Source organism: Manduca sexta, chromosome 9 (assembly GCF_014839805.1).
Source record: "Manduca sexta isolate Smith_Timp_Sample1 chromosome 9, JHU_Msex_v1.0, whole genome shotgun sequence".
Taxonomy (NCBI): Eukaryota; Metazoa; Arthropoda; class Insecta; order Lepidoptera; family Sphingidae; genus Manduca; species Manduca sexta.
In genome coordinates, this window is record NC_051123.1 from 13,188,687 (window position 1) to 13,203,142 (window position 14,456).

A 14,456-nucleotide genomic window follows, 5' to 3' on the forward strand; every position below is an offset into this window, starting at 1 on the left:
AGTACATGTTAGAATATAGATCTTCGCGATATTAACATGACTATACACACGGGTTAGGTTTTATCGCTGGTGAGGTTAACTATAGCTAATCATACTGAAATTATAAGATGTTAACCGAAGATTGAGCAATGTTTCAAGGAATAAGGCCACAGTGACTACTGGCACATGGACGTTTGTCGACCTCAACTAAGGACCTTTAGGGCTCAACTGGGATTTTACACCATCCGCAATTACATGAGTTGACTCGTGCGATAATGATAATGAATGTTACGTGTAATGAAAATGAAACCTTTTTCAACGTGAATATAGTCTATTTTTAAACAAAACTGTTAAAACACACAGTGGAATCGATTGTACCAGTGAGTTGACACTCGGTTATTTGTGTGTTAGTTCATCACTTAACACATCACACAATCCGGTACCTTTAGGCTTCGTCTGGCTCATATGTCTCTGTGGTGACACAAAACTGACATTAATATCATTGGACATAAGATTTAAAATTACTTAGCTAGAATAACCTCATATTTTTTGCATTAGCTGATCCTATGGCCATTGGGATGAGCTGAGACCAATCTAGTTTTATGTCGATATTTCTGTGCCTTCATATTGTGACGAAGTATTTTTTTAAAATCACACTGGGAAATTTAAGCAATCGTGAATTTGTAGGAACATACATCTTGATCGTTACAATTTTAAACGATTTTCAAATGCGATTCATTAACGTTGTTGTTTTTATGTATTATGACAAAACTTAAAAACGCGACGATCCCGTGGAACGTTTGTTTATATTTTGTGCGATCCTGTACGTGTGCTGTACGTGTGCTGCGTGTGTGTGCGTGTGTGTGCGTGTGCGTGTGCGTGTGTGTGTGCGCGTGCGCGTGCGCGGGTGTGGACTCACTTCTTCTTGTTCTTGGGTTGTGCGCGGGGCGGCGTGTTGGGGCGGCCCATGTTCAGGCCCGAGTACAGCTTGCGCTTGTCCGCCGGCTTCAGGATCTGGAACGAGCACATCAGCGTCTCGTCCACGGACATCAGTGCACCTGCAATTAACGCAATTATTAAATTAAAATATAATGCAGTTATTAAATTAACTGGAACATGTTCGACGGACAGCGACCACCGTACACAGTGTGTAAAATCGGCCCCATAATAGTAGCTCACGTGTGTCGCGTTCCGGGGTTAGCTTGTATATTTTCCATGTGGAAGGTACCCATAGAACAGTGTGTGCCAAAATGTATGGGAGTGGGTAGCACGAATTCCTTTTTTTACATATAGTTATAGTTTACTGAGAATTGATAGACTGCTTCGGTGGCATAATTGTACTGCATGCGTGGTACAGCAGCGCTTTGAGGTCCTGGGTTCGAATCCCGGGTCGAGCAAAGTGATATTTGGGTTTTTCAGCTCAGTATCAGCCCGGAATCTGGAATTCGTGCCTGATATGGCGATAGGCTCGCCCCCTATCACATCATGGAACGGAACACACTTGGCGAAAAAATGCGTGATGTGTGTGTTTTTTTTGTGACTGAGAATTAAGACAAATACTTAGCAGTTAATGCACTCGACGCGAATACTTGGCGCATTTTTTTATTATTCGTGCAAAGTGTTTATGAGCAGTCAGTCACATTGCAGTGGCCGTATGAAACAAAATACCGACCGGCGTTGTCGAACTCGCCGCAGTAGTTGGGCGCGGAGAACAGCGTGACGAGCTGCCGCTTGGCGAAGAACTCGTAGCCGTCCTCCACCACCTGGTGCGCGCGGCAGATCAGGTCGAACTCGTGCTTCGACAGGAACTTGCCCACCACCTGCAAACACGTGCACACGTCTTATTCTAACTGTTAATGTTATAAATGTAAATGTTTGGGTGTTTGTTAGAAGTAAACGCAAATATAACTGAGGGATAAGGCTAGACTATGTCTGGGATTAACTAGTTGGTTACTTGTGACGGTACAGTTAGTATACTCACCGCCATCTCGTCAACATCAATAGAACTACGAGAAGACCTATGTGGTATGGACATAACTGTAGTGATTTATCGCATAGCAATCACGCAAGATGGCGACAGACGATCCTGGATTACGCTTGCATAACTTGCGCGACGTGCAGCATATATACCACCTCCGAATAGGAACAGTCGGAGGGGCCGCGGCCGGTCAGGCGCAACATCTGCCTGACTGGAAATCTTTCCCTCCCATAGAGGAACGCAACCATCTGTTCCTCTACAGCGGTGTCTATCTTTACGCCGCTAAATACTTATTATACTGGCAATTTGTTTCCAAGGGAAGTAATACGAGCTTTTCATCAGATCTTTTAAATATATGGCGCTGGTGTCGTAGAGGTGGTTGAAATAATCTTTAGTGATTTAGGGACATCAGTAATCTAAAAGACTTTTCACGCGGATCATACCTTGTACAACACCTTGTATTGTGAATTAGACTTATTCGCTTTTATGATTACACAAAGTTCCTTCTTCAAAAAATCATCTGTGCCTCTACTGATTCATCTAAAGTTAGATACAAATTTTACCGTAATTTTGTTATATTCTTAATCTCGACGTATCGAAGGCCATTTTGACTTCATGCAGAACCTTTTACAAATCATTATATCGTCGGTTTACTGCAAGAACACTTTAACTGACAAATACAAAAGTATGAATTAAGCCACTTTTAGTTTTAGTTATATTGTTTTCCCTATATCATCTTAGATATAATTTTTATTCTTAAAATCAAGTGAGTATGTTAAATATATTATGTTTAGGGCGTTATAAACTGTACTTGATGATTTTTTGCCCTTAGTGAGTTCTTGCACTAAGCCGACGATATTATAGAACCACTACATAATTGCCTAATCTTTCAAACAGTGCACGAACACTGCTGATCGGCGGCAGAAATAGACATTGCAGCGGTACCAAGTCAAACGACGCCTGCGCGGTGCAGCGCGAGGGCTCAAGACCTTGACCGGTATCTAATCAGCTTCGGTGATGAGGAAGCGAAGCCGGCTGTGTGAAGGTCGACAGCGCATCTATCTGTGTTATCGCGATGTATAAACCGCGAAAGGTTTATTGGCCTGACGGGCACGATGTTTTTCGAGACTGCGTATTTTATTATTTTTTTCATTGCACACGCTGGCTGTAAGCGGCGATAACCTAGTTGGTTGTGGAACGGGCTGCCGAGAATGTCCGCTGGTTTAAATCCCAAGGGCAGACACCTCTGACTTTTCTAAAAAAATATGTGTGTATTCTTTGTGAATTATCGCTTGCTTTAACGGTGAACGAAAACATCGTGAGGAAACCTGCATACCTGAGAAATTCTCTATAGGAATTTTCGAGGATGTGTGAAGTCTAACAATCCGCACTGGGCCAGCGTGGTGGACTAAAGCCTAATTCCTCTCAGTAGTAGAGGAGACCCGTGCCCAATAGTGGGACAGTATGTAATACAGGGCTGATATTATTATTATTACACGCTGGCGGGTCACGCATGTCATGTGTTCTTCAATGTGCATTAACACCACGATTCTAAAACCATAGACCGGGAAAGGAGGATAGAGTTCTTGGATCCTTCGGATATGATAACATAGAAAACCCGCTGTTATACTTCGATTATCTGAAGCTGGCGCGAACAACACTCATACGTCGCATGTGTGTAGTGTACGTGTATAAAAATATGTCAGTCGTTATGACGATTGAGGGACGCATTGTTCACTCATCAATGAAGTCAACAAACAGTGTGATGTTTTGTTTGCATCCATGTATGTATCGGTCCCTTCAATTATAATGTTATGTAATATGAAAAATATTTAACATTCTGTGTAGTATGTATTGTATTGTTGGTTGTACTGTGAACGCGCCGGTTTGAGGTGTTTTCCGAATGATTCACAAAGTGTTCCTTAATTCTAAGAAATTGAAATAATTTATATAGTTTTGTTTCACATTGAGGTTCTGCCGGTTTTAGTTGGCCCTCGTTACCGACCTCAGTGCCGAATGTGAAGCTGACGCCGCGGTCGTTCTCGCCCCAGCCGGCGGTGTCCTTGTCCGGGTCGGACCACAGCAGGTCGCAGAGCAGCCCCTGGTCGGGCACGTCCGTCGGCCGCATGATCCGCCGGATCTGTTCCATCGCCTGCAGGTCGGGCGACAGACCGCCGTGGCAGCAGAATATCTTCTCGTCCACTGAAACAATATTATAGATAGTTTTAGACTATGTCTACAAATTTATTGCAACGTGTTTTTTTTTACCCTTTACCTGCCAGCCCAAGCCAGCTTCTTTGGTTTACGCTACGCTTTTTTTAATACATTTAATTGTCTATAATTATAATTGATTTAAATGTAATTTTCTAAAAATACATATACCTTTTTTAACGAAACATAAGTCCAACTTTGTTCGCCTACGCGATAATTAAAGCATTTTTATTTTGACTTGGTCTTATATTGTAGTATGCTATCGGCGCTGTATTTTCGCTTTATCCGTACAACATCGCCAAATCGCCTCGTTATTCATCCCTTTTATTTTTATTTTGTTATTAGTAGATACACGGCAAACTATATATACGTAATTAAAAACTTATAACTTTATTGGTGATAAATTTCTTTTATGATAAAAATAAATTACTAATGGCATGGCACTAAACTACAGAAGCTATCATGACTACTAAGACTGTATTATAATATCTTATGAACAAGCCCCGTGTGGTTTAATCCTTAACCTTCATCACGAATACGATTTAGTGATACATTTACCACACTCACTGGAGCCTTGATAACTAATTGTGTTATCAATAAATCTACCAGACCTTCGTTATTGCCTGGGTATTGTCAAACAACGACAGAACCGTCAATTAAAACTTTATAGAGTCGTTTTAGTTGGAAGTGCATGTATACAAGATATTGTGTACATTGGAATCATTCCAAAGATTGCACATGCATGCGCTGAACTAGCGACTGACGGACAGAGCTCTCTGTTGAGCGGTATCTCTTGTTCGATTCTGACTACGCGTCTATGTTTCAACTTATTTGACGAAAAAGAAAAACTTTATGCGGAAATCACATCCTAGCTCTTCATAATAATTTTAAAGTAGTAAAGTCAATATGGATCGCTTTAGACCACCACGAGGGTGACAAGTTATATTAGGTTAATATGCACACACGGCATTTTCCATAAACTTGTATTGATAAACATTTTGAGATCTGCAGCCGGACGCCGCACGCCGCCCGATAACCTTTCAGTTAACATGCTCACTTCTGATTCACTAATGCACATCCAAAGTGCAAATGATCAGTCTATTGCTAGTCTTATGGAACTTTCTAGAGAATCGCCGCTGATCTGTGGCTGGTATTTTGTTATCTAAATTAGAAAAGAATACTCGTTATTCTAAATTTAGCGGAATCAGCCGGTGTAAACCAAAACATAAATTGAAACATAATATTAATGTGCACATTATAATGCAGAATTTTTTTCAGAAAGCTAAGGGAATAATAGAAAATAAGGACTATCAAAAATGTTACAAATCTCCCAGTTTTAATATGTCTTTAACATTTCTAAAACACAATTGCTCGCAATAAATAAATTTCCACGCTTATATTTATAATCAAAATGTATCCAATTTACAAAATGGCGGTGTCTAGGCCAACGTCATATTAAAATGGTAAGTGATGGCTGAAAATAACTCTCTTCGGGTGAAACGAGAAAGTAAGGGCAATAATATCAGAGTTGAAAACTCAATTTTGTAGATAAATGAAAATCAATACAGATCGAGTGGAAAGAAGGTCGTCACGCCGGCCCGCGGACGGGTCTTAACCTATTTTTCTATTGAGAAATGTCTCAACATATCTGAGTTTCTTTAGTGTTTATTGTTCTGTCTTTTTTATTATAAGACAACTGATTACCGGCGGTTATGAACTATCACAATGCCAGAGGACTCTGCATCTCAAACCCTGCCCATAAGGTCTGAATAGGTTAATTCTCTCGACATTTGATAATCGTATCCATTTGGAAATTGCTGCATCTTACCACCAGTAGATCTGGCATACTGGCAATTGTTTTGCAACCATTCAATACTGACAAATAAGTTTGAAAATTCACTAAACGCTTCATTCAGGCATACTCAGAACTTTTTAAAAATACTTTATCTGTTATTTGAACATATCAGATCGTTGAGCAATAATTTGTAAGCATTATAACTTCTTGTCAGATATTCCGTATCAGATCAATAAAAATATAACCATCTAACGTTATATTTAATTGTTTTCGTGAGGCTCATAAATAACTTAAGAGAAAAACTCCATTCCAAGTCCAGTAACTCAAGTGTCCAAAACTAGACAACCAACCTTGACCGTTGCAAAGTTACCGCCGGGCGTACGTCTCGTTTCCATAATTCTCCCGTTGCTGACAACATCACGGTGGAAATTGGAAAGCAACGCCTGGAGCGGTGCCAACCATCCACTTATACGTGCGTTACGTTAAACGCAGGATTAATATGATTGTACATGTTTACTATCAAGTTTATGAACAATGTTTCATAGTTGTGAAATAAACAATAATAGCAATCGTGTAGCTATTTTTTACATCATAATTCATAGCACAGTAATTATTGAACTCGATGATAATTTAAACTAGACAAATTGTGTCATTCGATTGTCGCATGTAATTATTCTGTCTCCGTCGTACTGGATATCCACCTACTGATTCCTGGATATGTGAACACGCGACAATAGGCATGAGGAGACATAAAATGTACGTCTTAGGATGACGAGCGAGAGTGCCACATAACAATTTCTGTTCTTCCTGTTCATAGACAGCCGCGGTAATTCCCAGGCATGCGACCCTTCATTCACCATAAAATATCCTTTGTCAATCGTAACTAGGCATTCGTTCTCATTTGCGTATAGCCGCAGGATAATAAGCCGGCCATTGTTTCAGTGTTTCATGATACAAAGGCGCTCTGTTGGCCTTTGCCCTGAGGGCAGTTTGCGTCCTTATTTTTCTAGGTTAACAACTCACGTTCCGAACGCTCCGGGTGTGATCCCGTATAATGGAGTTTCCTTTTTGCGTGTATTTATTGAGCGTTGAAATAAAATAGTACTGATTTTGTTTTATTATGAAATGTTTGAAAAGTAAATTATATTTCAAATTCGTTGTAGTCTCAATTTTTAATTGTATTTAATGTTATAAAATTTAAATACCAAATTACAACGTTACAAGGTGAAAATATTTAAAAGGATAATCAACATAACTGTAATTTACTTAAAATTTTCTAAACATAGTCAAAAGAGGCTTAATTATATTTACAGTATATAAGACTTGTTTTGTCTTGTGTTACGACTTACGATTGCGTGTATCGATACTTATCGAGTAGGTATTAAAATTCATTTTTGTATAACCAAGTTTCGATGTCAATCAAGTCCAAACTCCTCTCGGTGTTGTGCTATCATTAGTAGCTACGCGGGACGTCCCACGTGCGCGTGCGCACGTGGCCCGTAGACCTGACTCGGCGTCTGCGCATTGGTTTAGAGTAGATATAAACACGCACTTAATTCTACTCAGATTATATCTTATTGAGAAGTAGATTGTTTAAAATATTTTCTTGCATTAACAAAAAATATTAAAACATAAAAAACCTAGTTTTAACGAATAATTTTAAACTCATCGGTTTTTCTTTCAATGGCAGATAATATCAACTGCGTGGTCAAGGCTTGGAGAAAACGTGAAAAGTCTTCGATCTATCGCGTTCCTTATCTTTTACGGCCATTTTCAGTAAAAATCACAATTGTTTGTTTTATCCATCGTGACCATTTTGTTCATTTTGATTGGTTAAAACTAAGGATCAGTTCGATGATTAAAGATAGGGATCGTTAATTGAAAACGGCCCATTAGACATTTAGTTACTTCTCAGGTACAAGTTCGGAACGACCTGCAGACCGTGTTGTAGCTAACGGCTGCCGGCGCGGCGTTTTCTACTCCAAGATAGACTCCACTCCCCACATGCCGCGGCAGAAGGTTATTTCAATAGGTTTCCCCATTAAGTATCTGACATTAGCAATCCAATAAAATTTGGTTGATGTGACATTTCAAAAATTACCTTTACGATCGTAAAATTTTATTCAGACGCATTATGATTCCAAACTGACATTTTATCTGATAATCCTTTGGAAATATACAAAAACTGTGAAGTATTTATTGTTTTACACATTCTCGTGTATTTGCTGTAATATGCGATATGAATAAGATGTGTCACAACTTTTTTTCAGTACGTATTCTATGGACAGTGTAAACGTCTTGCGGTCCGGTTTGCTGCAGACGCGCTCTTTTGCCCGAACGGCACAGTATCTGCTCGGGATCATTTTCGTAAAAAATCATAAAACCAGTAGTGTCCCTTGCAGTCTAAGGTCTGCGGCTTGTCTCGGATTTGTACCTTTAAATTATGTTATAGCGTTCTTCGTGATATATTTCAACCTGAAATTCGTAATAGGAATCAAACTGGTCTGGTTCAACGAGTAGAGGAATTCAGGAGGATCTTACTAACTGTGGACTCCGTTATATACCATACATTTGCAATGTTGTCCAATGTGAACAGCGTGTCAGAAAGCAAGCCGAAAAGAGGAAAAACCAATTTACTTTCAATATATTTTTATATTTTCGCTGGTGACCAATATTTAATTTGTTTAATCCAATTTTTTAAACTGATTCAGTCAGTCATATATCCTAAATTGGGTAAGAGGTGGTTTGCACATTACGCAGTGCGATCGCGAGATGTGGGCGCAGATGTACGCTCCACTAACGCGTCATCTTTAGCGCGCGTTTATTTATTCACACTCGGCCTTGTTGTTTTTTTTTGCGCACAGTGTGGCTACATTTACCATCGAATACGGATTTACGGGGAATTTCTAACTTTCGCTCTGGAGTCTAGACGAAATAGATTTAAATCTGGAACGATTGTATACACAATAAATCTAAGATAAAAATCTATGAACAGGCGATTTTTTGAACTTGGAATTCTGAGATTTCTAGTATCTTTTAAGATTACTTCCTATCAACTAAAGCGGGGTCAACAACCTGCTCAACAACAAGACATGTTGTTTTACTTATTGATTAGTTCCTATCAGTCTGCTAAAGTTCAAAAACTCGTGATTACAGTTCATTTTATGATGCAAACAAAAGTACGGCTATATTTTTTAACACAAAATACAGGAATATTATGTTCTATGATTTTTAGTCTCGGGTGTAAAGATACGTGTCTCCAAATTCACAATAACGTGGTGCGCGTAGTTATACGCAGTTAGGCGCCGCGCCGCATCGTGTGTCCGATATTGTGTTAATTTTTTTCACACACCACACGCCTATGCCCCAATGCCACGGCCAATGGTTCCCATTTTATGAATGTAGAATGCCAGGTGTATAGTAAAGGTCATATTTGAAGATTATTTTACGGTTTTTTTTTGTACGTAATTGGGATGCGGAATGCGGATGTGTGTAAGGGTTTTCTTCAAGCGCTGGCCGCGAAGCTTTTAACTACAGCACACTTTTAAGAAAAACGACATACTGGAATCATCGTCGATATGCAACATGTATGAATCAAAACACTTGACCGACTAACATCTCTGGACAATAAAGACCGCGCATAATTTAGCATATTAGCTTTAGATCCAGCAATCGAAAAACAGCCAAGAACCAAATTGACAAAGGACACGAATGCTTGCAGACTTTTAACACTACACAAATAAAAAAAAACATGACACGGAATTCCGCCCAGTCCCTGCGGCGTAATCAATCCCAAACCGGGACAAACGATGCTGGTGTCGGCAATAGACAATGTAAACTAGGTCATGGCCTTGCGTGTCGGTAAATGGGATGAGGGACAAACCTTAGGCGGCATCGACGGGGTAAGTGACAACCCTGAGCGATTTCTAAGCAATCCTTTATATTAACAAAGAAAAAATAATCCATAGACATTTGTACGTTAATTTTCAGACGATCAATGTAAATTAATGAAAATTAAAAACGTTGCCCAGATGTCCACATTAACCCCCTTATTCATAAACGTTTTTTATCTAAGGACGGAGTAAAGCTGTGATAACAAGCCTGTTTCTCAGTGCCCAACGGCACTGAGAAACAGACATAGGGCCGTTGTGATTGGTTATTATTGTTGTATTTCAATATTAGCCAATCACAACGGCCCTACGTCTACGCACTGCGAAGACTGCCATGCCGTCAGCACTGAGAAACAGACTTGTTATCACAGCCTTACTCAGTCGTAAGATAAAAAAGTCTATGAATAAGGGGGTAAGAGTTTTGCTGTGCGAAGTTGGTAACACATTTCGAGCATTATGTGTTAGGTATCAGTTGTGGCCAAGTGAGCAGCTGCTAGGTTAAGGATGCCTATTCACTATAGATACACGAAGGAAATATCCATGAATACGATCCCTTCGTTTTCCCAGCCTCGCTAATCGCAGCTCCGAGTCCGCAGCGGATACATAGGTCTATCGTTAGATATGTCATTCTTATACGTATTGTTAACGATTGTATGAAGGCATTGTGACTACGGCCCCTGGTAGAAAAAGGCTTACAGAAAATATCACACAGTTTGACAGCCTCGTTACAGATCTTCGTACATCTTTAGCAATACACTTTAAACGCTCATGCCCTAAACCGGCTCTAATAGTGACTAAACATTTTCACTATACAATTTATATGAAGCTGTGGTGATCCAAATAACGACTTAATCCGCGCAATCGCTGTACACATTTACAAAATTACGTCGAAACCGCCTCATATATAGCCCGATCGCGTGATAAACAAGCGGGCAGCTTCAAACAGATGGCAAGTGATTTATATTCAAATTCCATTACGTATGTAAACAATAACAATCAAACTTTACAGTTTTATATATATCCACGATCTTTATTTAGATTATATTTCTATATTTTAAACGTAGTTCAGGGATCTATGTAACATTAAAATTACTGAACATGTTTATATACCAAAATGACTAGACTAACAATTCACTCCCTAGGCGATAATCGATGTGAATTCACATAAGTAACCTAGTGATATACAGAACAATAAATGAAATTCTAACCCTGCGGCTGAATGTTGCCTCGAAACGCTCAATACACTGTATACGACGTTCTTTTAATGGAAGACAACAGTGCATACACACAACATTATGGCTGTAATCGACGCAATATTAGTCCTTGCCTAAACATACTCTTATACTTCCTTATCTATACCAAAACATGCTATCATTCGTCACAACTCATTAACTTGTCTCTCAACAAATCCAAACGTCAATGCGGTCTCTACTGCACTCGCGTACACAAAGCGTTTTTGTTCGTCACACCCCGTCCCCCTCCTCGTGCCACCAGGCGACAGCACAACAATGCCGCGCAGACTGCAGATAGGCCGGTAACAAGTGCCGGCGGGCAAGACAAACCGTGTTTTGTTTAGAAATGAGAACACAGAATAAAAGCACGCACGCCTCAAGTTTTGGTCTGGGAATGTTTTCTACGTCGAATTGTTGTGTTTCAAGTTGTGGTAGTCTAACAATTTGGTCGCTGCTTCGCTCCAGTCTAGTTCGGTTTGAGACAAAAATAATTTTACAAAAATTAGCCATGTCCTCTTCCCGTTAAAGCTTCCTCAGTACCAAATTTAATCACAGTCAGTTAAGTGTTTTGGTCGTTAAAGCGTAACAGATTGACTTAATTTCGAATTTACGATGTTTAGTAGGGATTAGTACGGATATTTGTTGATCGTAATTTCGCTCGCGTGAGACTTTCAGAGGTATTAGTATCATTATGTACATTTCCGGAATACATAGCTGTATATTAATTTATTTATTTATTTAAACTTTATATACAGTAAATGTATACAGGTAGACTTAATGCCAAAGGCATTTTCTAACAGTCAAGCTTTGGCTGATGCAGAGATGAGCCAATGTCGATGTAAATTAATCAAGAATTTGACTTATGCGTATGCCAATTTTCATTCAAATCCGTTTTTTCTCTGCATTTGCTAATACACAACATTCTTACATTTTTATAAGGATTATGGGTATATTAAAATAATAGCAATGTAATTTGCACTGAAATTCATTATTAATAATGATTAAATGCATTTAAATAAAAAACAATGAAATTTAAGATATATTCTCAACCCACCCAACGTATTTTCTTCAACGTCGGCATATTTACAAACAATCTGTTGTGCTCGTGTTTTAATAAAATTTATATGACAAGTTCCTTCAGCGTTTCATTAATTGTATCAACTTTAGGCGGAAAGTTGTGGCCGTACAATGAGGTCCAGTTTTTACTTTATTAATTATTTGAAGCTAAAACAATGAACATTTCTAATTAATTGGGCCAAAGTAGAAACCTAATTTACAGTTCCTAGTTCAGTCTTCATCGCAAAATTAAAGCAAAAAAATCACTGCAGCCATCAAAATAAATAGCTAATAATATGTATATCGGATAGAAACATTCAAACGATCATGCTCTTTGTTTGACTCGTCTTCATCTTGTAGAAATCCATGCAAACTATTATAACAATAAAGATTTTTTTTTTTTAAATATTCTAATCTTTGGAACTACCGCACCGATTTTAAATATCTTTCACTTATAGGAAGCTACTTTATATCCCAGTGCTGTAAGCTACTATTCTGAATATCGAAATCGCATACATCTAACCAGGAGTAACGACTATTGGCATTACATTTCTTTCCGACCCACACATTATTTACAATTCTATATACGATTAGTAAACATGACGCCTACGATGTTAACACTAATGACGACTGTGTAAGGAAGTGTCTCGGAGCTAATTTCCTATTTGCGCGGAGAATGGATGTTTGCGATACAAATATAGAAAACTTATCGAACGGAGAAAATCATGTACGCGGAGGAAAATAACGAAGCGAATGTGCGATAGGTTAACATGGGTTTGTTACGAATATTCAGTCTTACTTATAGACTTGTTTTAGCGTTAAGAGGTGATTAAGAATTGCTTAAACTGTCAAAAACATCACTGATTTCCTAGTTTAAACCTTATGAGGCAAGATGGCGGGTTTGAATTAAAGCTGATCGAGTAAATTTGTGTTTTAACTAACCATAGCTTTGTGAATTTTTTATGAGTAAGACTGATAGTGCTTAAGGGCTCAATTAATAAACGGTACCAATCGCTATCTTGATCGCTCTCTATAGATATAATTCCTGGGAACAAGCAAAACAGAATTTTAAGTCTTCTGTGTCCAAAAACTATTTTCTGATGAGACCAATTCCGCCATCGATTCGAAGGCAGCGCCGATCGTCTCTCGAAATCAGTCGTCAGACCTCGTTGAGATGACAAGGGTTAGACGCGCGTTAGCGTGTGAACTACCCGATCAAAGTGCACACAAAATACGCATTCTTTAAGCATCACGTTTTGCTAACGCCCGTTTAGTGCATTTGGACGGGCTGTTAGTAAATAAATGTTGTTTTCCAATACGATAAATACAAAAGCCGAATGGGAATTTGTGTTCGCCATAGGATTAATATAAGTTCGACGAAGTAATTGCGCTTTCACTAACACTTAAAAGATCAATACAAATTACACCCTATTATATTTTTTTGCGAATTTTGCTAAACAAACTGCTCACCCAACATGCATTTCATACGTCATTTATACCTTCATCTTAGGTCGTCATCTACTTACACCGGGCTCAGTGAAGTCACTGTAGGGCTATTTATAATAGAAACCTCAGTGACTTGACGTGACCTAGAACATTCCATACGTTCATCAAGTTTGTAACGCGTGTCGGTCCATTTAACCCGGGTAGCGTTGAGCGGCAAACTCAATAAACCGCGGCCTTCGGATCGAACACCTTTGAGAACACTTTATTGAATCAGCGTGGGCGTATTTTACTCAGACTAATGTTAGTCATTCACGCAGTTTCAATGATTACGTTTATATTAATTTGAAAATTAATTACCGTAAAGTAATGGAGTAACAAGTTTATAATGGTTCCCAACCATTTCATATTGTTAACCCTGTGATCTGTATAGAAAACTAATTTTACCCCGTCTTCAAAATGTTATTAGCACAATACTAGCAAATACAAAAATCTTTATTAATCATAAATTGAACAACAGCCTTATAATTTTAACGTCAGCTCTTACTTTTTTTATTTTACGATCCAATAATTAGGTTCTTTGTTACCCCCGTGAAAAAACTGTTTTACCCCCGCGGGGGTATTACCCTCAGGTTAGGAACCCAGGACGTAGACAATAGCTGTCAGCATCGACCGGGACAACCATCTTTGCTGAAATCCCTTTGTGCGATACCTAAGCAATATTTTCTAGTTGTAAAGATAAAACTAATTTATGTATGTTCTAAGATTTTTGTCAAAGATAACATTCTCGAGTACATACATTAAAGCGGATTGAAAGTAGACAATCATGCGATTTTTTTAACGTAACGTCGCATCAAAATTTGTATCATAAC

The 14,456-nt window shown here is 38.7% G+C and overlaps 1 protein-coding gene across 1 annotated transcript in view; it reads right to left on the reverse strand.

Moving 5' to 3' along the window:
- Positions 1-894: 894 nt before the first annotated feature.
- LOC119188519 (serine/threonine-protein phosphatase alpha-2 isoform) overlaps positions 895-14,456 on the reverse strand; it is a 57,722-nt gene continuing 44,160 nt past the window's right edge. Inside the window, exons 6-8 of the mRNA XM_037436661.1 lie at positions 3,963-4,159; positions 1,652-1,799; positions 895-1,037 (exon numbers count right to left, since the gene is read on the reverse strand). Coding sequence (XP_037292558.1) covers positions 895-1,037; positions 1,652-1,799; positions 3,963-4,159 — 488 coding nt within the window. The remainder of the gene's footprint in view (positions 1,038-1,651; positions 1,800-3,962; positions 4,160-14,456) is intronic.